The sequence below is a fragment of the Eptesicus fuscus genome, chromosome 13 (genome assembly GCF_027574615.1).
Source record: "Eptesicus fuscus isolate TK198812 chromosome 13, DD_ASM_mEF_20220401, whole genome shotgun sequence".
Classification (NCBI taxonomy): Eukaryota; Metazoa; Chordata; class Mammalia; order Chiroptera; family Vespertilionidae; genus Eptesicus; species Eptesicus fuscus.
The window spans coordinates 2858275-2884377 of record NC_072485.1 but is presented as its reverse complement, the minus strand read 5'-3'; the positions used below and the strand labels follow the sequence as shown (position 1 = coordinate 2884377).

At 50.2% G+C, this 26103-nt stretch overlaps 1 protein-coding gene and 1 non-coding gene across 2 annotated transcripts in view; one reads left to right on the top strand and one right to left on the bottom strand.

Moving 5' to 3' along the window:
- CEP164 (centrosomal protein 164) overlaps positions 1-26103 on the top strand; it is an 89442-nt gene that overhangs the window by 9316 nt on the left and 54023 nt on the right. Inside the window, exons 2-4 of the mRNA XM_054725275.1 lie at positions 1514-1615; positions 12360-12471; positions 25549-25753. Coding sequence (XP_054581250.1) covers positions 1534-1615; positions 12360-12471; positions 25549-25753 — 399 coding nt within the window. The 5' untranslated portion in view covers positions 1514-1533. The remainder of the gene's footprint in view (positions 1-1513; positions 1616-12359; positions 12472-25548; positions 25754-26103) is intronic.
- Positions 2791-2893, bottom strand: LOC114234636 (U6 spliceosomal RNA). Its single transcript, XR_003620838.2, has one exon. It is a non-coding gene; the product is annotated as a U6 spliceosomal RNA (small nuclear RNA).

Genomic DNA, 26103 nt, shown 5'->3' with positions numbered 1-26103 from the left:
TGCCCTCCTGCCATGCTGCTCAGTGGTGCCTTGCGAGTGAGAGGTGCAGAGCCTGCTCCCTGTGCGTCCTAAGGCCAGACACCTCGCTTGCCCATCCTCAGCTGTCAGGCTGCAGAGGGTCCTCGGTAATGGCCCCTCATGGATCCCACGCCATGGATCAGGGTTCCTCTCTGGGAATCTTGGAGCAGATTCAGAAGGACCAGGCCTGTCCATTTCCTGGGCACACGGTGCAGGCTGCTCCCAGCCCTGTGCGGACAGCTTTTTCTGCTCCCAGGGGTGTCCTGCCCACTCCTCTGGGACAGTGGCAGCCGCCGGAGAGGTCAGGACCTGCTCCTCAGACTGCTGTTGGTTGCAGCTGTGGCTGGCGCCTCCTCAGGTGGGGGACACAGTCAGTAGGGGCTGCAGCAGCTACTCTACAGGGCGGCTTGTCTCTGTTATCGGGTGTCAGTGTAGGTGCTGCCGCCCGGGAGGGTGGCGTGACCTTGGGGTGCCGAGGTGGTTACAGGGACGGGAAAGGAGCAGTTCCAAAATGGCGCCAGCTTGGCAGTTGAAGACTTTGGCACCGTCCCGCCCCCAAAGCTAGAAACCTTGGAGTCCAGTCGGACTCCTCTCCCCTCTTCCCTCTCTCGTCCTCGTCCTGTTAACATCAGCGCAACCCTCACATCGGCTCCTTCCCCTCCGTTCCCGCTGCTTCTGCCCTGCTTTAGGCCTCATCGCCTCTCACCTGGATGGAGCCTCCTCAGTGGTTTCTGGAGCCCAGTCTCCTTTCTCCAATCCAGCCCTGCCACTCCTGCCAGGGCTCTCATCCTAAAGAAAGGCACCGTGTCACTCTCTTTCACTGAAGCCCACAGGGACCCCACCCCCCTTTGCTACAGGGCAGAGTCAAGGCTCTTAAACACGGTTTACCCTGCTTCCCACCTCTGCCCCCGCCACGCGCGGGCTCCCAGCTCCAGAAGCGGTCGCGCGTGGTGTTCCCGCGCCTGGCGTGGCTCTCCGCTCTCAGACCTGGCGCCCACGCTCCTCCTCGTGCTCAGAGCAGGCGTGCTTTCCACTGCTGTTGCGGCTGAGTGCACTGCCTTCCCTGGAGGGTGAGCTCCCCGAGGGCACTGTTGGCTGTAAATAGGGCCCTTGTTGAGACGGTGTGACATGGGGGCTGTTGGTACCTGGCGGGTGTGTGTGGGGCTGTGTGCGTTGTGTGCTGTTGGTTATTTTGGTCACTAGGGTCTTCCAGCCGGGCTCCTATGCTGTTCGTTCTTTTTCCATTTGAGGGGTAGGAAGCCAACCTCTTGAGTCTGGTTCTCAGATCTTTTGTGGTCACCGAGGGTTCAGCAAGCCGTGGGCAGATGTGTCTCAGAGAACTTTCCCGGGACAGAGCTGGGAGGCCCGGGTTCCCTCGGCATCTGGCACATTCCCAGCGAGGTTGGCTTGCAAGGTCTGGTTGGACCGAGGGGCCCATGATGCAGCTCCGACTTGGTCTCGTCTAAGCTGGGGCACTCATTCTCTCTTTGCGTAGGCCTGGAGCCCAGACCAGCAATGGCTGGAAGACCCATCCGCATAGGAGACCAGCTGGTCCTGGAGGAAGACTATGATGAGACCTACATCCCCAGTGAGCAAGGTAAGAGGCCTGGCGTGTGCTGCAATAGTTCTTCCAGGGCAGCAATCGGCTCTGACTTAAGTTCATTCTTCTGATGCCAAGATGGTCTATGCACAGGGCTGCTCAGTCTGTTTGGCTTAGATCAGGGTTGGCAGACTATAGCCCATGGGCCTAACTGGTCTGTTGCTTGTTTTTTTTTTTTTAAAGATATTTTTATTGATTCTAGAGAGGAAGGGAGAGGGGGAGAGAGAGAGAGAAATATCAATGATGAGCCCGACTGGCATGGCTCAGTGTTGAGCGTCGACCTATGAACCAGGAGGTCAAGGTTCGATTCCCAGTCAGGGCACATGCCCGGGTTGTGGGCTCAATTCCCAGTGTGGGGCGTGCAGGAGGCAGCCAATCAATGATTCTCTCTTATCATTGATGTTTCTATCTCTCTCTCCCTCTCCTTTCCTCTCTGAAATCAATAAAACAAACAAACACAAAAAACACAAAAAATCTCCTTTAAAAAAAAAAAAGAAATATCAATGATGAGAGAGAATCATCGATCGGCTGCTTCCTGCACGCCCCTGTCTTGGGATCATGCCCTGACCAGGAACTGAACCATGATCTCCTGGTTCATCAGTCAATGCTCAACCACTGAGCCATGCTGGCTGGGCCTGTTGCTTGTTTTTATAAATAAAGTTTTATATACAAAACAGCCATGCTTGTCCATTTATAATCTGTGGCTGCTTTCATGCTGCAAGGGCATTGCTGAGAAGTCGTGACAGAAAGCATATGACCCACAGCCTAAAATATTCACCGTCTGACCTTTCTAGAAAAAGTGCTGGCCTTGGATTAGACCAGGGATTAATTTAAATGAAAATACAGTACGGGATATTACGAAATGCAGTGTGTGCTGAGGCCAGGGGAAACTCAATTTCTTAAGAACAAACTAAAGCAGTGTTTTTTCTTTAAACAACAATAACATTATTAATAGCCATAAAAACAAAATTCTACGCATTCTCTGCAGTAAGAACTCTCTATACTTCCTCATAGTAAGTCATGAGTTAGGTACTTTTATTGTCCCCGTTTTACAGAGGAAGAAGCCAAGGCACAGAAAGGCTAAGTGACTTCTCTGCAGTCACACAGTTCTCCTAAGCAGGACAGCTGGAACCCATGCCCAGTATTCTTTTATTTGTTAAAATTTTTATTAAAAAAAAAAGGAACGCTTCACGAATTGGGTGTCATCCTGGTGCAGGGGCCATGCTGATCTCCTCTGTATGGTTCCAGTTAGCACGGTGCTGCCGAAGCGAGCACCACGCCCGGTCTTCTTAAGGGCCCGCACTTCGAAGCACTATGCCATTTTTGGGGGTGAAGATTCTTTTGAAATTGTCATGAATTATGGGCCTGGACACACAAATTTTGCTTATAATTCAGATGGTTTGAAGGCCTGTTGGGGGCGGGAAAGAACTCTTTCACCCTCATTAACCCCTGGGCTTTGCTTATAGCATGAGATTTCTGTTTGTTTGCCGTGGAGAGATTTTTAATTTCATGTTAAATGTATCCGCCCATTCTCATGTGGCCTCTGAATGTTGTATCACAGTTAGAAAAGCCTTCCCTACTGCAAGGAGAAATGCTTATGTCTCCCTCGGGGTTTGTCCCCGCACCATTTGTGGAGCAGCTCGCCGTCCCCCCCCACGGGGGCTGCCTGTCTGCCCCCGGTCTCCCTTCTCTCCCGTGGGCTGTCTGCTCAGAGCGGGACCGTGTGCTCGCTCACCGAGACTCAGTACTACGTTCTCAGGTCTAGCAGGGCGGGAGGCCCTCCTCTCCTGTTTGTTTTATCTCCCCGTGATCTTCAGTTCTGGGCAGGGCCCGGTATGTGGGAACTTGGTATCTTGGTAAAAATTGTGTTCAATTTATGAATGAACCCGGAGAGGAGAGATGTCTTTGTGACGTTGTCTTCCTGTCCAAGAACATTCTACTCCTTCCCGTTTGTGTCTCTCAGGAGTGATTTACTTTTTCTTCATGTAGGTTTTGTACATTCCTTGCTCATTTTATTTCTTAAATGTTTTATCTTTAAATAAAAAAAATTTCAATTACAGTTTACATTCAATATTATTCTCTATTAGTTTCAGGTGTACAGCAAAGTGGTTAGAAAATCATGTACTTTACAAAGTGGTCCCCCCCCCGCTGCTTCACCTGGCCTCGACATTATTGTTATTATTTTTTAATAATCGAACCCTGACCTCCTAGTTCATAGGTTGACGCTCAACTTCTGAGCCACACCGGCTGACGATATTCCCTGACCGTGTTCCCCGTGCCGCCCTCTACACCCCTCTGACTCTTCTGTGGCTGCCTGTTGGCGCTGCTTAATCCCTTGTAAACGAGTTCCAATGTTTTTCTCAGGTTCTTATTTAAGCACTCTCTTCTGCTCAGCCCAAGCTTCGGCGTCCTAAGCCCCACCCCCATTCCTCTCCCTGGGCGCCCAGTAGCTTCCCAGTTAGCCTCTCTGCTATATCCTCGCCCTTTCCCGTCTGCTCTGCTGAGCACAAGAGTGTTCTCTTTAAATGTGAAGCGGGCCATCTGAGGGCTCTGAGGATTAAGATCTTCCCTTGTGCTCAGCATGACACCCGTAGTGGCGTGGGCAGGGCTCTGCAGGACCTGGCCCTCCCCCTGGCCGGGCGCACCTGGGGCCACTGCCTCCTTGCTCACTCTACCAGTCACTTGGCCTTTCTGACAGTCCCCGGTGGGCCAAGCTGCTGCTTGCCACAGGCCCTTGGAACTGCTCTTCTGCTGGAGTGCCCGTTCCTCGCTGTTCTGCAGGCTCCCTCCTCCCACAGGTCCCGCTGTGTCATCATTCCGAGAAGTCTTCCTTGACACTTGCTTTCTTGTTTTTAGGCTCTTTATTAATCATTCACTTTGACCCTTTCTTTTTAAATATGTTTTTATTGCTCTAGCTGGTTTGGCTCAGTGGATAGAGCGTCACCCTGCGGACTGAAGGGTCCCAGGTTCGATTCTGGTCAAGGGCACATGCCTAGGTTGTGGGCTTGATTCCCAGTGGGGGACGTGCAGGAGGCAGCCAGTCAGTGATTCTCTCTCATCATTGATGTTTCTATCTCTCTTTCCCTCTCCCTTTCTCTCTGAAATTAATAAAGATATGTTAAAAAGTATGTTTTTATTGATTTCTTACAGAAAGAGGGAGAGGGAGAGAAGATAGAAACATTGATGATAGAGAAACATTGATCGGCTGCCTCCTGCACATCCCCTATCGGGGATCGAGCCTACAACCAACCCGGGCATGGTGCATGGACGACGCTCAGTGCACTGAGCCATGCTGGCCGGGCTTCCGTGGCCCCTCCACTGATGTTCTCCATCTTATGCCGCGTCTACTTCCTTCATGGTGTTTGTCTGCAGCTTCACTTCTGAGCATCTTCATCGGCCTCTCCTTCCTGGCCGCCGCTTCTGCTGGAATGCGGGCTCCTGCGACAGAGGCTTTTTCCCCTCTCATCACGCCCACGGTGACTGCCCAGAACCAGGGACTGAGGGGGCCCCGTGGCTGCCGCATTCCCGCTGGGCCTTTGAAAAAGTTCTTTTGTTTCCTGCTCCCCAGGTATGTCACCCTCCAAACTCTCCACCCGGGTGACCACACTGTGATGCCTCTCTGGCCAGGGTTGGTCTCAGCTCAAGCACGGATGCCCGGGGAATGCATTGTTCCTCCTGGGGGCTCTGTGAGGACTCCAGTGGTTCCCTCGTGTGTCTTTTCCTGTCGGTGAGGTGGCTCCTCACTCAGCACCTGTGCCTCCTGTATTCCTCCAGATCTCTGGCAAGAGAGCATTTCTACATGTTTGGAAAAAATTTTTTTTAATTGATTTTGAGAGAGAGAGAGAGAGAGAGAGAGAGAGAGAGAGAAAGAAACATCAATTGTGAGAGAGAAACATCGATTGGTTGACTACTTCACATGAGAGAGAGAGAGAGAGAGAGAGAGAGAGAGAGAGAAACATCAATTGTGAGAGAGAAACATCGCTTGGTTGACTACTTCACATGCTCCAACCACCCGACCAGAGTGACCCCGCAACCTAGGCATGGGCCCTGACTGGGAGTCAGCCTGCCCCCTTTGGTGCATGGAATGACGCTCCGCCAGCTGAGCCACACCAGCCAGGACTCTACAGTCTTGATTCCAAAGGAGTCCAGCAGAAGCATTAGAGTTCACAGCACGTAGCACCATTGATAAGGGCATCTCCTGTCACGGGAGAGGCTTAGCGAGTGGGAAGAAGGCTGCCTGCACATCATCCCGCCGCCTCGGCTCCGGCCTAGGCTCTCAGGCACCTCTCCGTGCAGCACCTCTCCCTACAGCACCTCTCCCTGCAGCACCTCTCCCTACAGCACCTCTCCCTGCAGCACCTCTCCCTGCAGCACCTCTCCCTGCGGCACCTCTCCCTGCGGCCCCTCTCCCTGCAGCACCTCTCCCTACAGCACCTCTCCCTGCAGCACCTCTCCCTACAGCCCCTCTCCCTACGGCACCTCTCCCTACAGCACCTCTCCCTGCAGCACCTCTCCCTACGGCACCTCTCCCTGCGGCACCTCTCCCTACAGCACCTCTCCCTACAGCACCTCTCCTTACAGCACCTCTCCCTGCAGCACCTCTCCTTACAGCACCTCTCCCTACAGCACCTCTCCCTACAGCACCTCTCCCTACAGCACCTCTCCCTGCGGCACCTCTCCCTACAGCACCTCTCCCTACAGCACCTCTCCCTACAGCACCTCTCCTTACAGCACCTCTCCCTGCGGCACCTCTCCCTACAGCACCTCTCCCTACAGCCCCTCTCCCTGCAGCACCTCTCCCTGCAGCACCTCTCCCTGCATCACCTCTCCCTACGGCACCTCTCCCTGCGGCACCTCTCCCTGCAGCACCTCTCCCTACAGCACCTCTCCTTACAGCACCTCTCCCTGCAGCACCTCTCCTTACAGCACCTCTCCCTGCAGCACCTCTCCTTACAGCACCTCTCCCTGCAGCACCTCTCCTTACAGCACCTCTCCTTACAGCACCTCTCCCTACAGCACCTCTCCTTACAGCACCTCTCCCTACAGCACCTCTCCCTACAGCACCTCTCCTTACAGCACCTCTCCCTACAGCACCTCTCCTTACAGCACCTCTCCCTGCAGCACCTCTCCTTACAGCACCTCTCCTTACAGCACCTCTCCTTACAGCCCCTCTCCTTACAGCACCTCTCCTTACAGCACCTCTCCTTACAGCACCTCTCCCTGCAGCGCCTCTCCTTACAGCGCCTCTCCTTACAGCACCTCTCCCTGCGGCACCTCTCCTTACAGCCCCTCTCCTTACAGCCCCTCTCCCTACAGCACCTCTCCCTGCAGCACCTCTCCCTACAGCACCTCTCCTTGCAGCCCCTCTCCTTACAGCACCTCTCCTTACAGCACCTCTCCCTGCAGCCCCTCTCCCTACGGCACCTCTCCTTACGGCACCTCTCCTTACGGCACCTCTCCTTACAGCACCTCTCCTTGCGGCACCTCTCCTTACGGCACCTCTCCCTGCGGCACCTCTCCCTGCAGCACCTCTCCTTACAGCACCTCTCCCTACAGCACCTCTCCCTACGGCACCTCTCCCTGCGGCACCTCTCCCTGCAGCACCTCTCCCTACAGCACCTCTCCCTACGGCACCTCTCCCTACAGCACCTCTCCCTACAGCACCTCTCCTTACAGCACCTCTCCCTACAGCACCTCTCCCTACAGCACCTCTCCCTACGGCACCTCTCCCTACGGCACCTCTCCCTACGGCACCTCTCCTTACGGCACCTCTCCCTACGGCACCTCTCCCTACGGCACCTCTCCCTGCGGCACCTCTCCCTACAGCACCTCTCCTTACGGCACCTCTCCCTACAGCACCTCTCCCTGCAGCACCTCTCCCTACGGCACCTCTCCCTGCGGCACCTCTCCCTACGGCACCTCTCCCTGCGGCACCTCTCCCTGCGGCACCTCTCCCTACGGCACCTCTCCCTGCGGCACCTCTCCCTGCGGCACCTCTCCCTACAGCACCTCTCCCTACAGCACCTCTCCCTACGGCACCTCTCCCTACGGCACCTCTCCCTACAGCACCTCTCCCTGCGGCCCCTCTCCCTGCGGCCCCTCTCCCTGCAGCACCTCTCCCTACAGCACCTCTCCCTACAGCACCTCTCCCTGCAGCACCTCTCCCTGCGGCCCCTCTCCCTACGGCACCTCTCCCTACAGCACCTCTCCCTGCAGCACCTCTCCTTACGGCACCTCTCCCTGCGGCACCTCTCCCTGCGGCCCCTCTCCCTACGGCACCTCTCCCTACGGCACCTCTCCCTGCGGCACCTCTCCCTGCGGCACCTCTCCCTGCGGCACCTCTCCCTGCGGCACCTCTCCCTACGGCACCTCTCCCTGCGGCCCCTCTCCCTACGGCACCTCTCCCTGCGGCACCTCTCCCTACGGCACCTCTCCCTGCGGCACCTCTCCCTGCGGCACCTCTCCCTGCGGCACCTCTCCCTACGGCACCTCTCCCTGCAGCACCTCTCCCTACGGCACCTCTCCCTACGGCACCTCTCCCTGCGGCACCTCTCCCTACAGCCCTCTCCTTACAGCCCCTCTCCTTACAGCACCTCTCCCTACAGCACCTCTCCCTACAGCCCCTCTCCTTACAGCCCCTCTCCCTGCAGCACCTCTCCCTACAGCCCCTCTCCTTACAGCACCTCTCCCTACAGCACCTCTCCCTGCAGCCCCTCTCCCTACAGCCCCTCTCCTTACAGCACCTCTCCCTACAGCACCTCTCCCTACAGCACCTCTCCTTACAGCACCTCTCCCTACAGCACCTCTCCCTACAGCACCTCTCCTTACAGCCCCTCTCCTTACAGCACCTCTCCCTACAGCACCTCTCCCTGCGGCACCTCTCCCTACAGCACCTCTCCTTACAGCACCTCTCCTTACAGCACCTCTCCCTACAGCACCTCTCCTTACAGCACCTCTCCTTACAGCACCTCTCCCTGCAGCCCCTCTCCTTACAGCACCTCTCCTTACAGCACCTCTCCTTACAGCACCTCTCCTTACGGCCCCTCTCCTTACAGCACCTCTCCCTACAGCACCTCTCCTTGCGGCACCTCTCCCTACAGCACCTCTCCTTACAGCACCTCTCCTTACAGCACCTCTCCTTACGGCCCCTCTCCTTACGGCACCTCTCCTTACAGAACCTCTCCCTGCAGCGCCTCTCCTTACAGCACCTCTCCTTACAGCACCTCTCCTTACAGCACCTCTCCTTACAGCACCTCTCCTTGCGGCACCTCTCCTTACGGCACCTCTCCTTACGGCACCTCTCCCTGCGGCACCTCTCCTTACGGCACCTCTCCCTACGGCACCTCTCCCTGCGGCACCTCTCCCTACGGCACCTCTCCTTACAGCACCTCTCCCTACGGCACCTCTCCCTGCGGCACCTCTCCCTACAGCACCTCTCCCTGCGGCACCTCTCCCTACAGCACCTCTCCCTGCGGCACCTCTCCTTACAGCACCTCTCCCTACAGCACCTCTCCCTACAGCACCTCTCCCTACGGCACCTCTCCCTACGGCACCTCTCCCTACGGCACCTCTCCTTACGGCACCTCTCCCTACAGCACCTCTCCCTGCAGCACCTCTCCCTACGGCACCTCTCCCTACGGCACCTCTCCCTACGGCACCTCTCCCTACAGCGCCTCTCCCTACGGCACCTCTCCCTGCGGCCCCTCTCCCTGCGGCACCTCTCCCTACGGCACCTCTCCCTACGGCACCTCTCCCTACGGCACCTCTCCCTACAGCACCTCTCCCTACAGCGCCTCTCCCTACGGCACCTCTCCCTACGGCACCTCTCCCTGCGGCACCTCTCCCTACAGCACCTCTCCTTACGGCACCTCTCCCTACAGCACCTCTCCCTGCGGCACCTCTCCCTACGGCACCTCTCCCTGCGGCACCTCTCCCTACGGCACCTCTCCCTGCAGCACCTCTCCCTGCGGCACCTCTCCTTACGGCACCTCTCCCTGCAGCACCTCTCCCTGCGGCACCTCTCCTTACGGCACCTCTCCCTACAGCACCTCTCCCTACGGCACCTCTCCCTGCGGCACCTCTCCCTGCAGCACCTCTCCCTGCAGCACCTCTCCTTACGGCACCTCTCCCTACGGCACCTCTCCCTACAGCACCTCTCCCTGCAGCACCTCTCCCTACGGCACCTCTCCCTACGGCACCTCTCCCTGCAGCACCTCTCCCTGCGGCACCTCTCCTTACGGCACCTCTCCCTGCGGCACCTCTCCCTGCGGCACCTCTCCTTATGGCACCTCTCCCTACGGCACCTCTCCCTACGGCACCTCTCCCTGCGGCACCTCTCCCTGCGGCACCTCTCCCTACGGCACCTCTCCCTGCGGCACCTCTCCCTGCGGCACCTCTCCCTACAGCACCTCTCCCTACGGCACCTCTCCCTGCGGCACCTCTCCCTGCGGCACCTCTCCCTACGGCACCTCTCCCTGCGGCACCTCTCCCTGCGGCACCTCTCCCTGCGGCACCTCTCCCTACAGCACCTCTCCCTACGGCACCTCTCCCTACGGCACCACTCCCTACGGCACCTCTCCCTGCGGCACCTCTCCCTACGGCACCTCTCCTTACAGCCCCTCTCCTTACAGCACCTCTCCCTACAGCACCTCTCCCTACAGCACCTCTCCTTACAGCACCTCTCCCTACAGCACCTCTCCCTGCAGCCCATCTCCTTACAGCACCTCTCCTTACAGCACCTCTCCCTACAGCACCTCTCCCTACAGCACCTCTCCTTACAGCCCCTCTCCTTACAGCACCTCTCCTTACGGCACCTCTCCCTACGGCACCTCTCCCTACGGCACCTCTCCCTACAGCACCTCTCCCTACGGCACCTCTCCCTGCGGCACCTCTCCCTACGGCACCTCTCCCTACAGCACCTCTCCCTACAGCACCTCTCCTTACAGCACCTCTCCTTACGGCACCTCTCCCTACAGCACCTCTCCTTACAGCACCTCTCCCTACGGCACCTCTCCTTACAGCACCTCTCCTTACAGCACCTCTCCTTACAGCACCTCTCCCTACAGCCCCTCTCCCTACAGCACCTCTCCTTACAGCACCTCTCCCTACAGCACCTCTCCCTACAGCACCTCTCCCTACAGCACCTCTCCTTACAGCCCCTCTCCTTACGGCACCTCTCCTTACAGCACCTCTCCCTACGGCACCTCTCCCTACGGCACCTCTCCCTACAGCACCTCTCCCTACGGCACCTCTCCCTGCGGCACCTCTCCCTGCGGCACCTCTCCCTACAGCACCTCTCCCTACAGCACCTCTCCCTACAGCACCTCTCCTTACAGCACCTCTTCCTGCAGCACCTCTCCTTACAGCCCCTCTCCTTACAGCACCTCTCCTTACAGCACCTCTCCTTACAGCACCTCTCCTTACAGCACCTCTCCCTACGGCACCTCTCCCTACGGCACCTCTCCCTACAGCACCTCTCCCTGCGGCACCTCTCCCTGCGGCACCTCTCCCTGCAGCACCTCTCCTTACAGCACCTCTCCCTGCAGCACCTCTCCTTACAGCACCTCTTCCTGCAGCACCTCTCCCTACAGCACCTCTCCCTGCAGCACCTGCCACTTGCTTTTCTCCGTCGGGTATTGGTCAGTCTCCAAGGGGCTCCTTTGCCGGTCATTTTTCAGTCCATGCCTGTGTGAGTGGCGAGGACTTTTGCGTTAAGGTTTTGCAGATTTTGGGAGAGCTTGTGTCCTGGGAAGGCTGCCCTCGTTCAGACGGTCTGGCTGTGGCTGTTGGCATTCTTCCTGAGCCCACACTGAAGTCCTGGTCTTATTTTCTTTGCCTTTAACGTGGCTTCAGATTATATTCTTGGAGTATGGTAATAGCATGCCTGGATTCAGATGTACCCTTATAACTAACTTAAGAAAATTACATGCATTTATTATCTAGAACTAATACCTGCTCTCTGAAGGGGATGTGGAAAGTGAAGGCAGAGTGGAAACGTTGTTTGGGGAGAAACCCTGCTTTTCCTTTCCTCTGACCTCCATGCTTCTGACACTGACCCACAGGTCAAGGCTCAGTCCCACGAGACTGCCCCCCACTCCAGACACTAATCCAAGTCCCCGGTTCTGTGGGTCTGTCGGCTGTACACCGACCACAGTTCCCACAACCCTGTCCTCAGGTTTGATGACTTGCCAGAACAGGTCACAGAACTCAGAAACACTGTGTTACAGTTTGTGGTATACTAAAGGGTGTGATAAAGGATGCGGTGCACAGCCAGATGAAGAGAGACACCGGATAGCTCTGGGGGGTCCCCAGGGCGGGAGCGCTGTCCCGCGGAGTAGGGGTGTGCCGTCTTCCTGGCACGTGGATGGTTCCTGGGAGCTCTGGCTGGGATTTTTATGGAGCCTTCATCGTGTAGACATGATCCGTGAACTCATGTCCAACCCCTCTCCCCTCTCTGGAGAATGGGGGGTGAGCCTCAGAGTTCCAAGCTTCTAATCATGGCTTGGTCTCTGGTGACCAGCCCCAACCAGGGCCACCAGGAGCCCAGCCAGGGTCTCCTCATTGGGCAGAAGAGCTCCTAGGACTTGGGAGATTGCAAGGGTTTTAGAAGCTGTTTCAGGAACTGGGGGCGGAGACCAGCATATATATTTCTTATTATTTCACAGGTTGATTGTGACTTGTTTTTCTTTTCATCCACCTCTCCACTTCTCTTATTTTTCTACCTTCCTGCTTCTCCTTGCAGAAATCCTTGAATTTGCCAGAGAGATAGGCATTGATCCCACCAAGGAGCCGGAACTGATGTGGCTGGCCCGGGAGGGCATCGTGGCCCCGCTGCCTGCGGAGTGGAAGCCATGGTAAGCCAGCACGCCGTGGCCCAGACGTGCCCGCCAGAGGTGGAGCAGCCTGGCGTTGGAGGTCAGCGCTGACCAGCCACCTTCCGTAGCCTGCCCTGCCCCGAGCTGGGGACAGCGATGGGCCACTCCTCCGCTGGGCTGCCTGATGCCGGGGCCGGGGCACAGGCCGACTTATTGGTCCCGTTTGTAGAATAACGGTTTCTGAGCTGTGGCCCTATCAGGTCCTTGAGCCCAGCATCGTGTGGGTACTCTCAGCCATGTCTGTTCCTTGCAGACTGATGTGGAGACCCCGTCAGCATGTCCACGTGGGTGCTGGTGCTGCGAGGTCTGTGCTGGGGCTCAGGCCGGCAGGGGTTTCACCTCCCTCGGCAGCCCATCCCCACATTTGAGTGATCTCTTCAGGAACACGCTCATGGTCATGGGATCGTTCATATTTTCGGGTGCAGCTCTTTGGATAGTGAGGAGCAGAGACTCAGTCAGGGTGTCTCAGGGGAGCAGGTGGAGGGTGCGGAAACGGACTGGCCTCCCTCCTGAGGCCATTTGCAGAGCACGGGGCTCTCCCCAGGCTGCCTCCCCAAGTGAGTGCCCTGCTTTTACTTCCTGCGGTAGCACGGGCTGCCCTAGGCTTGTCCTGCACTCGTCCCCAGGTGGCTGAGGGGTCCTCGCTGATGCTGGCCTTGTGTGAGGTCTAATCATTCTGTTCTTTAAAAAAAAATACATTTTTATTGATTTCAGAGAGGAAGAGAGAGGGAGGGAGAGAGAGAGAGAAACATCAGTGATGAGAGAGAATCATGGATCGGCTGCCTCCTACACGCCCTTTACTGGGGACCGAGCCACACCCCGGGCCTGTGCCCTTGACTGGAATCGAGCCTAGGACCCTATAGTCCGCAGGACCACACTCTATCCACTGAGCCACACCAGCCAGGGCCTTCCTGTTCTTCCATCCATTTAATGTGTTGGCTGTACTGGAGAAGGACCGCAGTGGCAGCCTCGCTCATCTCCGCTGAAGAATCGGAAGCCTTTAGCTTCCCACCTGCAGCCTCCTGTCCTCTGGATCTTTTCAGTGGCCTCTCCTTGGACCTTCTCCAGTTTTCTGACATCTTTCAGCACCGGAGCTGGGGACCAATGGTCGTGTTTGTAGGATAACAGTTTCTGTTTTGTTTCCAATATCTATCTTGAAATTCACATTTGCCTTCTCTAATAGCTTCTATTATAAATCTTGAAATCGTTTAGGGTAAATACACCAACTTTGTCCTCCATTTTCAAAGTTGTATTATAGATTCTTTGCATTTCCATATGAATTTTAGTCAGTTTGCCATTTTGTAAAAAAAAAAATCCCTTTAGGATTTTGATTGGGATTGCATTGAATCTGTAAATCGATTTGGGAGGAATGGACATCTAAAACAAGATTAAGGAGAAACCAAGGTGGTGGCATAGGTAAACACCTGAACTTGCCGCCTCGCACAGCCACTTCAAAACTACAACTAAAAGACAAAACAGGTGTCATCCAGAACCACGGCAAGGCTGGCTGAGTGTAAATTCTACAACTAGAAGGAAAGAGAAAAACACACTGAGACTCGGAGGAGGGGCAAAGGTGCAGAAGTGAAGTGCAGAGGTGGAAAAGGTTGGCAACTGAGTACGCTGTTGTCTTTTTTTTTTTTTTTAAACATTTTATTTTTAAAATATATTTTATTGATTTTCTTACAGAGAGGAAGGGAGAGGGATAGATAGTTAGAAACATCGATGAGAGAGAAACATCGATCAGCTGCCTCCTGCACGTATTAGGGATGTGCCCGCAAACAAGGTACATGCCCTTGACCAGAATCGAACCTGGGACCCTTCAGTCCGTAGGCTGATGCTCTATCCACTGAGCCAAACCGGTTAGGGCCGCTGTTGTCTTTTTCAATTGGGAGGGAGACACAAGCTCCTGACTGCACTGAACTCCAGTTCTGGGCAGGACTCTGGGGACACAGATTCATACGGGGAGAAACTGGACTGTCTGGCATCGGGCGGAACTCGAGGGCGGCTTTCTCTCAGAGGTGCTTGCAGTGATCATTGTTCCTGCACGGTGCCGTTGGACACAGAGACACGGGACCTCTTTCAGGCAAGGCTGACGGTCAGCCATTGCTGTTTGCTCCACCCTGGCGATTCCCTGAGACCCCGCCCCACCCAATTTGTGCACAGAGGCTTTTGCATATGAATGGCCTGGGCTTTTGCAATCTGAAACCTAACTTACTATACCTGGGTCAAAGAGCCCCAGAGCCTACAAAAGGAGACCCAAGGCTCCACAGCAGCTTGCATTGCTTCACAGCTGGGACTCATCTGGGCACCTCCAAACCCCAAACAAAGAGAAGGAATTTGCAGATCTCTCTGTAGCTCCTGCTGGGTGGCCTCTCTCCTTGGAGATCCAAGAGCCAATGTACCCAGTGGACAGAGAGAGACCATCCAGACTACAACCCCTCAGATCCATAAGAGACACACTCAGGGGCAGACTCAGTGAGCGCCAAAGACCCACTGAAGCAAGTCTTGCCCAATAAGGGTGTCTCCAGCACAGAAGTTCTCCCATCATAGACACAACTGATCCTCACAGCCAGTTGGCCTGGAGGTCAATTCCTCCCAGTGATACCAACAACAATCAAGGCTTAACTACAACAAGACTGTACACACAGCCCACAAAGGGGTGCACCAAGAGTGTCCACCTCAGGTAATTAGGGAGTCTGAGCCACTGGGCCCTCTAGGACACCTAGCACACAAAGCCACTCTATCAACACAGGGAAGCAGCCAAAATGTGGAGACAAAGTAACAGATCACAAATGACAGAAATGGAGGAAAGCAAACTACTGGATATAGTTCAAAACCATGGTTATAAGGTTACTCAAGAATCTTCTAGAAACCACTGATAAATTTAGTGAGACCCTGGAGGATATGAAAAAGGACCAACTAGAAATTAAGCATACACTGACTGAAATAAAGAAGAATATACAAAGATCCAACAGAAGACTAGAGGATCCCAAGAATCATGTCAAAGATTTGAAATACAAAGAAGCAAAAAACATCCAACCGGAAAAGAAAAAAGAATAAAAAAATATGAAGATAGTGTAAGGAGCCTCTGGGACAACTTCAAGCATACCAACATCCGAATTATGGGGGTGCCAGAAGAAGAGAGAGAGCAAGATACTGAAAACCTATTTGAAGAAATAATGACAGAAAACTTACCCCACCTGGTGAAAGAAATAGACTTACAAGTCCAGGAAGCGCACAGAACCCCAAACAAAAGGAATCCAAAGAGGACCACACCAAGACACATCATAATTAAAATGCCAAGGGCAAAAAGACAAAGAGAGAATCTTACAAGCAGCAAGAGAAAAACAGTTAGTTACTTACAAGGGAGTGCCCATATGACTGTCAGCTGATTTTTCAACAGAAACTATGCAGGCCAGAAGGGAGTGGCAAGAAATATTCAAAGTGATGAATAGCAAGAACCTACAACCAAGATTACTCTATCCAGCAAAGCTATCATTCAGAATTGAAGGTCAGATAAAGAGCTTCACAGATAAGAAAAAGCTAAAGGAGTTCATCACCGCCAAACCAGTGTTACATGAAATGCTGAAAGGTATTCTTTAAGAAGAGAAGAAGAAGAAAAAGGTAAAGACAAAAACTATGAACAACAAAGTGACAACAAATACATATCTGTCAACAAGTGAATCTAAAAATCAAGTGAATAAAAAGTCTGAGGAACAGAATAAACTGGTGAATATAATAGAATCAGGGGCATAGAAAGGGAGTGGACTGACAATTATTGGGTAAAAAGGGTCTGGGGGGTGTGGGGGGTGTGGGAAGAGACTGGACAAAAATTGTACACCTATGGATGAGGACAGTGGGGGTGGGTAAGGGCCGAGGGTGGTGTAGGAACCGGGTGGAGGGGAGCTATGGGGGGAAAAAAAGAGGAACAACTGTAATAATCTGAACAATAAAGATTTATTAGAAAAAAATAAAACAAGATTGAGTCTTCCAACCCATTGAGTCTGTTTAGTTTTTCTTTAATAACACTAAGATATGTCTTTTAGTATACATCTTGCCCACATTTTGTTAGATTTATTCCTAAAGAGCTCATATTTTTGATGTTACTGTAAATGGTGTCTTTAAAATTTTAGTTTCCAAGTGCTTGTTGCTGTTATACAGAAATAGTGTTGGTTTTTGTATATTGATCTTATATCTTGCAAACTTACTAAATTCACTTATGTCAGTTCTAATAGCCTTTTTGTAGATTCTATGGGATTTTCTACATAGATGACCACGTCTTTTGGGAATAAAGACATTTTTACTTCTTCCTTTCCAATCTGGATACTTTTTATATCTACTTCTTGTCTTACTGTGCTGACTAGAACCTCTAGTACAGTGGTTGGCAAACTAATTAGTCAACAGAGCCAAATATCCACAGTACAAGGATTGAAATTTCTTTTGAGAGCCAAATTTTTTAAACTTAAACTTCTAATGCCACTTCTTCAAAATAGACTCGCCCAGGCCGTGGTATTTTGTGAAAGAGCCACACTCAAGGGGCCAAAGAGCCGCATGTGGTTCGTGAACCGCAGTTTGCCAACCACGGCTCTAGTATAATTGAGTGGAAGCGCTGACAATGGCCCTTTCTGCCTTGTTCGTTAGGGAAAAGCGGGCAGCCTTTCACCAGGGAGTGTGATGTTGGTGTATGTTTTGGTAAATGCCCTTTGTCAGGATGAGGAAGTTCCCTCTATTCCTAGCTTGCTGAGAGTTTAACTCAGAAATGGATATTGGATTTTATAAAATGTTTTTTCTGCCATTTATTGATAGGATCATATGAGTTTTCTATTTTGGTCTGTTAATGATTATATTGATTGATTTTCAGATGTTCAACTGACCTTACATTCCTGGGATAAAGTCTATTTGGTACATAAATATATGTTAGTTGATTTGATTTTCTGAAATATTGTTAAATATCATTGCTCCAAAATAATAGTTTGAAGGGAATGAGGTAGACAGAGTTTGTGTGTGTGTATATATTTTTTCTTTTTTCTTTTTCTTTTTCTTTTTTTAATTTAATCTTTATTATTCAGATTATTACAATAGTTACTCCTTTCCCCCCCCCTCCCCATAGCTCCCCTCCACTTGGTTCCCACTACATCCTCTGCCCTTACCTCCCCCCCACTATCCTCATCCATAGGTGTACGATTTTTGTCCAGTCTCTTCCTGCACCCCCTGTACCCCTTCCCCCCTGAGAATTATCAGTCCACTCCCTTTCTATGCCCCTGATTCTATTATATTCACCAGTTTATTCTGTTCCTCAGATTTTTGATTCACTTGTTGATAGATATGTATTTGTTGTCACTTCGTTGTTCATAGTTTTTGTCTTTACCTTTTTCTTCTTCCTCTTCTTAAAGAATACTCTTCAGCATTTCATGTAGTACTGGTTTGGCGGTGATGAATTTCTTTAGCTTTTTCTTATCTGTGAAGCTCTTTATCTGACCTTCAGTTCTAAATGATAGCTTTGCTGTGTAGAGCAATCTTGGTTGTAGGTTCTTGCTATTCATCACTTTGAATATTTCTTGCCACTCCCTTCTGGCCTGCATAGTTTCTGTTGAGAAATCAGCTGACAGTCATATGGGTGCTCCCTTGTAGGTAATTAACTGTTTTTCTCTTGGTGCTTTTAATATTCTCTCTTTTTTTTTTGCTCTTGACATTTTAATTATGATGTGTCTTGGTGTGGTCCTCTTTGGATTCCTTTTGTTTGGGGTTCTGTGTGCTTCCTGGACTTGTAAGTCTATTTCTTTCACCAGGTAGGGGAAGTTTTCATTCATTATTTCTTCAAATAGGTTTTCAGTATCTTGCTCTCTCTCTTCTTCTGGCACCACCATAATTTGGATGTTGGTATGCTTGAAGTTGTCCCAGAGGCTTCTTAGACTATCTTCAACTTTTTGGATTCTTTTTCTTTTTACTTTTCTGGTTGAGTGTTTTTTGCTTCTTTGTATTTCAAATCTTTTACTTGATTCTTGCAATCCTCTAGTCTGCTGTTGGGTCTCTGTATAATATTTTTTATTTCAGTCAGTGTATGTTTAATTTCTAGTTGGTCCTTTTTCATATCCTCGAGGGTCTGGCTAAATTTATCAGCCTTTTCTAGGAAATTTTTGAAAAACCTTATAACCGAGGTTTTGAACTCTATATCCAGTCGTTTTTCCCCCCTCCATTTCTTTCGTTTGTGATCTGTTACTTTGTCTCCACATTTTCGCTGCTTCCCTGAGTTGGTAGGGTAGATTTGTGTGGTAGGTGTCCTATATGGCCCAGTGGGTAAGCCTCCCAGTCACCTGAGGTGGACACTCTTGGTGCACCCCTTTGTGGACTGTGTGTACAGCCTTGTTGTAGTTAAGTCTTGATTGTTGTTGGTATCACTGGGAGGAATTGACCTCCAGGCCAATTGGCTATATGTATCAGCTGTGTCTACGCTGGGAGACCTGTGCTGGAGACAGCCTTATAGGACCAGACTTGCAAAATTGCAAAAGCCTCTGTGCTCAGCTTGGATGGGGCGGAGTCTCAGGGCTGAGCAGGCAGTCTTGGCTTCCTGTCAGTCCAGCCCTTGCGCGCGCGCCTCCAGACCTCTACCTTCTGCGGCTCCCCTTAGTTTCTGCCTAACAGTCCAGATTCCCCCAGGCTCGCCCGGAACTAGGGTTCAGTGCAGTCAGGAGCTTCCGATTCCCTTCCACTAGGGAGAGCTAGCGGCAACCTCAGCAGTCAGTCTTCTCTGCGTGCGTTCGCCTCCAGACCTCTGCCTGCTGCGGTTTCCCCGAGTCTTCGAGTCTCCGTGTGCCTTTCTGTCTGACAGTCCAGACTCCCCCTGTATGAGCCTGGGTCCACGGCGTTTTGCCCGGAACTGGGGTTCAGTGCAGTCGGGGGCTTCCTTCCCTCTCCTGCCAGAGAACGCCAGCCAGGCACTCAGCTGCCCTTCCTCTCTGCGCGCGTGTCTCCGTACCTCAGCCTTTTGCAGCTCCTCTGATTTTCCGTGAGCTTTTTTCTTTCCTCCTAGTTGTAGAATTTCCACTCAGCCGGCTTTCCTGTGGTTCTGGATGATGTCCATTCTGTCTTTTAGTTGTAGTTTTGAAATTGTTGTGCGAGGCAGCAGTTTAGGTGTTTACCTATGCCGCCATCTTGGTTTCTATAGAGTTTGGGTATATTTTATTACTGATTTCCAATTTTATTTATTCATGATAGTCTTTGTTATTAAGTTGAGATTTCCTTTGTGGCTCAGTAAGTGATCCTATTTATGTAAATGTTCTATGTGTGCTTGATAGAAAGGTCATCTCTCGTTTTTGGATACAGGATTCTAGAAATGTCCTTTATATATATCAAGCATGCTAGGTGTGTTTATATCTTCCTATGTCTTTAGGCATTTTTGTCTGGTGTCACTCTTGAAAGATAGTTTCATTGGGTATACAATTGTTTGTTGAATATGAACAACCCTTTGACAATATTATGCACGATTATCTTCTGGCTTCTGATTTTTCTAATATCACATGTTTTCTTGTGTTATTTGTTGTTCCTTTGTAGGCAATCATGTTTTTGCCCTTTGGTTGTTTTCATTATTTTGTTTTTAACTTTGGTGTTCTGTGATTCACGACAGTGTACCTAAGTATGGATTTATTTTTAATTACCATGTTCAGGATTGGGAGTGCTCTCTTACTCTGAGGACTCATGCCTCTCTTCAATTTTGGAAAATTCTCAACCATACCACTTTTCTGGAACTCTTTCTAGAAATATATTGGACCTTTCTTTTTATCCTCTGTGTCTCTTCTGTTTTATATTTTATTTTTTTTTATGAAGCCTGAAAATGGCTAGTCTATTTTTTAAATTTAAATTCTTTATTGTTTAAAGTATTACAACTGTCTCCTTTTCCCCCCATTGACCCATTGACCTCTCCCCAGCCGCTCCCACTCCCCATCTGTTTCATAGTTTAAAGATTACTTTTATCTTACATGCTGCATTCTGGATAATTTCCTTTGGCATGTTTTTAATTCACTATTTGTTTCTTTATCTATGTTAAATTTATTGTTTAAATTACCTGTTTTTTAAAAATTTTAGTTTAATTTAATTGTTGGTAGTATTACAGAAGTCTTTCATTTTCTCCCTTTTTGCCCCCCTCCACCCTATCTACTTGTTTTTTTAAAAAAATATAATGATTTGCTGATTTGGCTCAATGGATAGAGTGGATAGAGCCTGCTGACTGAAGGATCCCAGGTTCGATTCCAGTCAAAGGCATGTACCTTGGTTGCAGGCTCCTCCTTGGCCCAGGCCCTGGTCAGGGCTCATGCAGGAGGCAACTAATCGATGTGTTTCCTCTCACATCGATGTTTCTTTCTCTCTCTCTCTCTTCTCTCTCTTCCACTCTCTCTAAAAAAAGAAAAACCAATGAAAAAATATCCTAGGGTGAGGATTTAAAGAAAAAAAAAAATATACCCACATATATATCCTCCTATCTAATAAAGAAGGAATATGCTAATTGACCCTCACGCTGTTGTAAAGAGGGCGGCACCCACAGCCAATAAGGAGGGAATATGCTAAATGACTGCCCCACCCTCAAAGATGACAGCACTTATGGCCAATAAGGAGGGAATATGCTAATTGGCTGCCATGTCTTTAAAGATGGTGGCGCTCACAGCCACAAGATGGTGGTGCCCAGCCCCCTCAGCCCCTCAGCTGCCCAGGGCCCGCCCGAGGCTCAGGTAACCAGGGCCGGCTGAGGCTTGCGCTGCTGGCAATGGCAGCAGCAGAGGTGTGATGGGGCGTCGCCTTCCCCTGATCGCCGGGTTGCCTCCCGCCCCTGAGGGCTCTCCGACTGTGAGAGGGGGCAGGCTGGGCTGAGGGACCCCTCCCCTCTAGTGCATGAATTTTCTTTTTCTTTTTTTTTCAGTGCATGAATTTTCATGCACTGGGCCTCTAGTACATATGTACTATATGTATATAATGATTCTACCGATTCCTATAAGTTCTGTTCTGTTTTATTTTCAGTATGTCTGTGTGTGTTTTTTAGAATTGTGTTCTTTCATTGTGGAATCTACTTCTTTATCCCTCCTACAATAATTGTAGATGTAGTTCTTTAGTCTTCTTTCACTTGTTCTCCCGGGCCAAGGCTTTTCACGTGCTGATTCTTCTCTTCATCGTGTCCCAGCCTTTCTGTCCAGGTGAGCTGTTTGCTCCCGGGGTTTGTGATTATTTGTGGTGCACTTGGCGAGTTCATCTTCTGTAGGTTACTTTCTGTAAGTGTCTCATTGCTAGTTGTCGAGTGGCTTTATTATGGCGTCTGCCCACGGTTTCTCAGGGGTCTAGGACTATATTTTTGTACTGATTTCCTGACTTTGGGCTTCCTTAACACATTTTGGCTTCTATATCTACATGTGTCTTGGGGTTTCAATTATCCATAAAATTTTATTGCCTGCTAGAACCTGGAGTGGGTGGCATGCTTCCTTGTCTCCATGGCTCTCGCGGTTATTTTATTCACGGGAGAGCATTCTTAAGGCCCACAGATAAATGCAAGCTTCTCATTTCCAGTTTCTAAACTCATGGAGGCCTAAGGCTGCATTTTGTGTTTCTAAATTGATATTAAAACACAAGTTCCCAGGGCCTGTGTCCAGGTCAGATGCCAGCCTTGACCGGCCATGCCGTGCACGTCTTACTTGGAGCTCACGTTTTCCTTCTGTTTCTGGCATGTGCGATTTTCTCCTGTCTGGCGGAGTTGAAAACGTTTTTTGTCATTTTATTGTTGTAATTGTTGTTATATATTATTCTAGTATTTATTCATGTTGGCATGGGGTGAGGATAGGGCAGATGTTTCTTCACTCAGTTAAGCATATTGCCCGAAGTTTTGTATATATTTCTTTAGAAACAATTTCTAGAATTTTAATTGTTGTGTGAAAAGATGTGCAGAATTTATTTATTTATTTTTTAATCCTCACTTGAGGATATTTTTCCATTGATTTTTAGAGAAAGTGGAAGAGAGAGGTAAAGACAGAGAGAAATATCCACGTGAGAGAAACACATTGAATGGTTGCCTCTTGCACGAGCCCCAACCAGGGCCTGGGCCGGGGAGGAGCCTGCAACCAAGGTATGTGCCCTTGACTGGAATCGAACCCGGGACCCATTGGTCTGCAGGCCAACGCTCTATCCACTGAGCCAAACCGACTAGGGCAAGATGTGCAGAATTTACATATTGTTAGTTATTATTTAACTAGAGGCCTGATGCACGAAATTCGTGCAAGGGCCTGGGCCCTCGCAGTGGCAGCGGCTCGCCTTGGCCCTCGCAGCCCCGGCTTCATCCGGCGGTCGTTTGGCTGTCCGGTCTAATTAGTATGTTATGCTTTTATTATTGTAGATTACAATTAAATTAATTACATTATTTTTCATTACAGTTTTTTAATCCCACCAATAGCACATATGATTGTTCATTTAAAAATATTATAAAAAGTTATCCAAAAAATTGTCAGTCTGAAGGCAAGAAATTATACCTGATTGTTTTAATTTGTATTTCCCAGGTTGTTCGTAGAGTTGAGTTGGCCGTGGTTTATCTTTTCTGATTTGCTTGTTTATATCCTTTGCCTTTTTGTCTTTTGTGTTGTTTATCCCTTTATTTTTGTTAAGGAGGTGGAGCTCTTCGATTTTCTGGGGTATTAATTTTATACCACCATTTCTACTAGTTTCTCCTAGCTTCTTCTTTTAATATTTTTATTGATTTCAGAAAGGAAAGGAGAGGGAGAGAGGGAGAAATAGAAACATTCATGGTGAGAGAGAATCATGGGTCGGCTGCCTCCTGCATGCCCCTACTGGGGATTGAGTCCACAACCCAGGCATGTGCCCTTGACCGGAATCGAACCAGGACCCTTTGGTCCGCAGGCCGACGCTCTATTCACTGAGCCAAACCGGCTAAGGCATCCTAGCTTCTTTATTATTATTATTACTTTATTATTATTTTCGTCTTTTTGTATTTTATTTATTTATTTTCTCCCAGCTTCTTGTCTGTTAATTGTGTTGATGTTTTCTTGTGCACTGAAGAACAAGGCAGAAAAGCCCATTGCCATCACTTCTGTGCAGTTGTACTCGAGGTCCTACAGCTGTAAGTTACAGAATATTTTTAAGTAGCAAAATTTATTGTTTTAACGATTTTTGGATATACAGGTCAGTGTCATTAAGTGCATTCACAGTATCGTGCGACCATTACCACCACCCATCTCCAGGACTTTCATCTTCTTACACTGAAACTCTGTCTCCACTAAAGAAAACTGCTCACTCTCCCCCCGCCCCCGCTCCTGGTAACCTCTGGTCGGCTTTCTGTCTCTCTGACCTTGTCTGTTCTAGGTCCTTCACATACGTGGGTTCCTACAACACTTGTCCTTTGCGAGTCGGCTGATTTTACTTGGTGAGATCCTGCAGGGCTCATCCCTGTGGGAGCATTCTTCAGGATTTAATTCCTTTCCAAGACTGACTAATGCTCTCTGTGTGTATGTACAGCATCTTGTTTACATTTATTTGTCGGTGGATATTTGCGGTTTCCACCTGCAGCTGTGATGAATAATGCTGCTGTGAACATCGGCATTAAAACCCACGTTCCCACGGCCAATATACAGATGTCTGTCTGGATCCTGCATTCCCTTCTTTTGGGTATATACCCAGAGATTGAATTGTTGGGTCATATAGTAATTCTATTTTCAATTAAAGTTTGTTCTTTTTATTGATTTCAGAGAGGAAGGGAGAGAGAAACATCAATGATGAGAGAATCATTGACTGGCTGCCTTTTAAACACTCCACACCGGGGATCGAGCCCACAACCCGGGCATGTGCCCTGACTGGGAATTGAACCATGACTTCATAGTTCATAGGTTGATGCTCAACCACTGAGCCATGCTGGTGGAGCTCTATTTTCAATTTTTGAGGATCTGCCATATTGTTCTCCTCAGTGGCTGCACCAGTTTACATTCTCACGAACAGAGCACAAGGGTTCTGTTTCTCCGCATCCTTGTCAATACTTGTTGTTTTCTGCTTTTTTGATGCTAGTCATGCTAATAGGTGTGGAGGGGTATTTTACTGTTGCTTTAACTTTAATTTCTCTCATGTTGAGTGATGATGAGCATCTTTCCAGGTGGCCATTTGTATATCTTCTTTTTACACATAACCCTGATATGAAGTACCCCTGATGTTTTCCCTCTTTACTTCTGTGTATTTTCGATCTTATTTGAATAGAGATTGAGTTGTCACGTTTCATCAGGAGCCGGATAGGGGTTCCACTGGGATCATACGGATTAGAGGATCATTGGTTTGTTTACAGGCTTGAGTCTGTTTATTCAGGAACATGGAGTCTCTCTCTCATTTTCCCCCTTTTCCGGGCTTTTCAGGAAAGCTTTATAAAGCCTTTGCCCTGGGGATGTACCCCTGGACATGATACCTTTTATATTGCTATTGTGAATGCTGTTTTTTCTGTTATTTGTCCTAATGGGTTCTTGAAAACGGTGGGTAGGGTAAATGGCTGCAGCATTTTGGACTTGTCCATGGTGGAGTTCAAATTCTTGGAACCCACCTTCTGCATTGTTTTCCTCTGTTGCTGATTCCACGGGCTTGGCCTTGCACCTCTTTTGTGTTTGGCGGCTTTGATAAAACCAGAGCTTTCACAACGTATCTCTCTTCCCCGACCATTTATAACAACGTTCAGCAAGGGCTGTCCTAGGTTTTATCGTCAGTACACCGTAGATTTGTACGTAAGTATCTCAAATCAGGTTTATTCCTACACCAGTCCAGCACGAATTCCCAGGAGCCCCAGTGACTTTACACCTCCATCCAGGTATCCCATCCTGTGTTCCTATCTAAGTTAACTCCTTCATTCTTAGCTAAGTGCTGCCCTTCAATTTTGTGTTATCTTTTCCTGACTGCCTCTCTCCTTCTGTCTGCTCTCTCCTTTCTCTTTCCCCCAACTCCTCCTCCTCTGCCTCCTCCTCATTTTTCTCCTACTTTTTCCCCTAAATAGTTGTGGACTTGAGTAGGGACTAACTGCTGGCCTCTGCTCATCCCCAGCCAGGACATCACAGGTGATATTTACTACTTCAACTTTTCCAATGGGCAGTCCACGTGGGACCATCCATGCGATGAGCACTATCGGAACTTGGTGATCCAGGAACGAGGGAAGCTGTCATCTTCTGGGGCCGTTAAGAAGAAAGACAAGAAGAAGAAAAAGGAAAAGAAAGACAAGAAGGACAAAGAGACCCCCAGAAGTGCCATGGTGAGCCAGTGGGCGCCAGCTCAGAGGGCCAGGCTGCCACCTGAGGTGATACTGGGAACCGCTAGGTGTGTGCAGCTGGGAGGCGATGGTACATCCTCCGGAGCGTGCCAGTCTTCTGGCACATTTTCTTTCAGCTTCTGAAGTTGTTACTGTTTTAAAACAATTCCCTTTCCCCTTGGGAAGCACTTATTACAGAGTAGGATTGGTGGGAGAGTGCCCGGCTGAGGAGGGTGGTTTGCAGGAATACTGAAAGAAGTGATGCCATCTGCCCCCTGGAGAGGGGGCACAGGGAGCAGCTGGCAGAGGCCAGGGAGCCCATGTGTGTCTCAGTGGTGGGATCCTGGATGTCA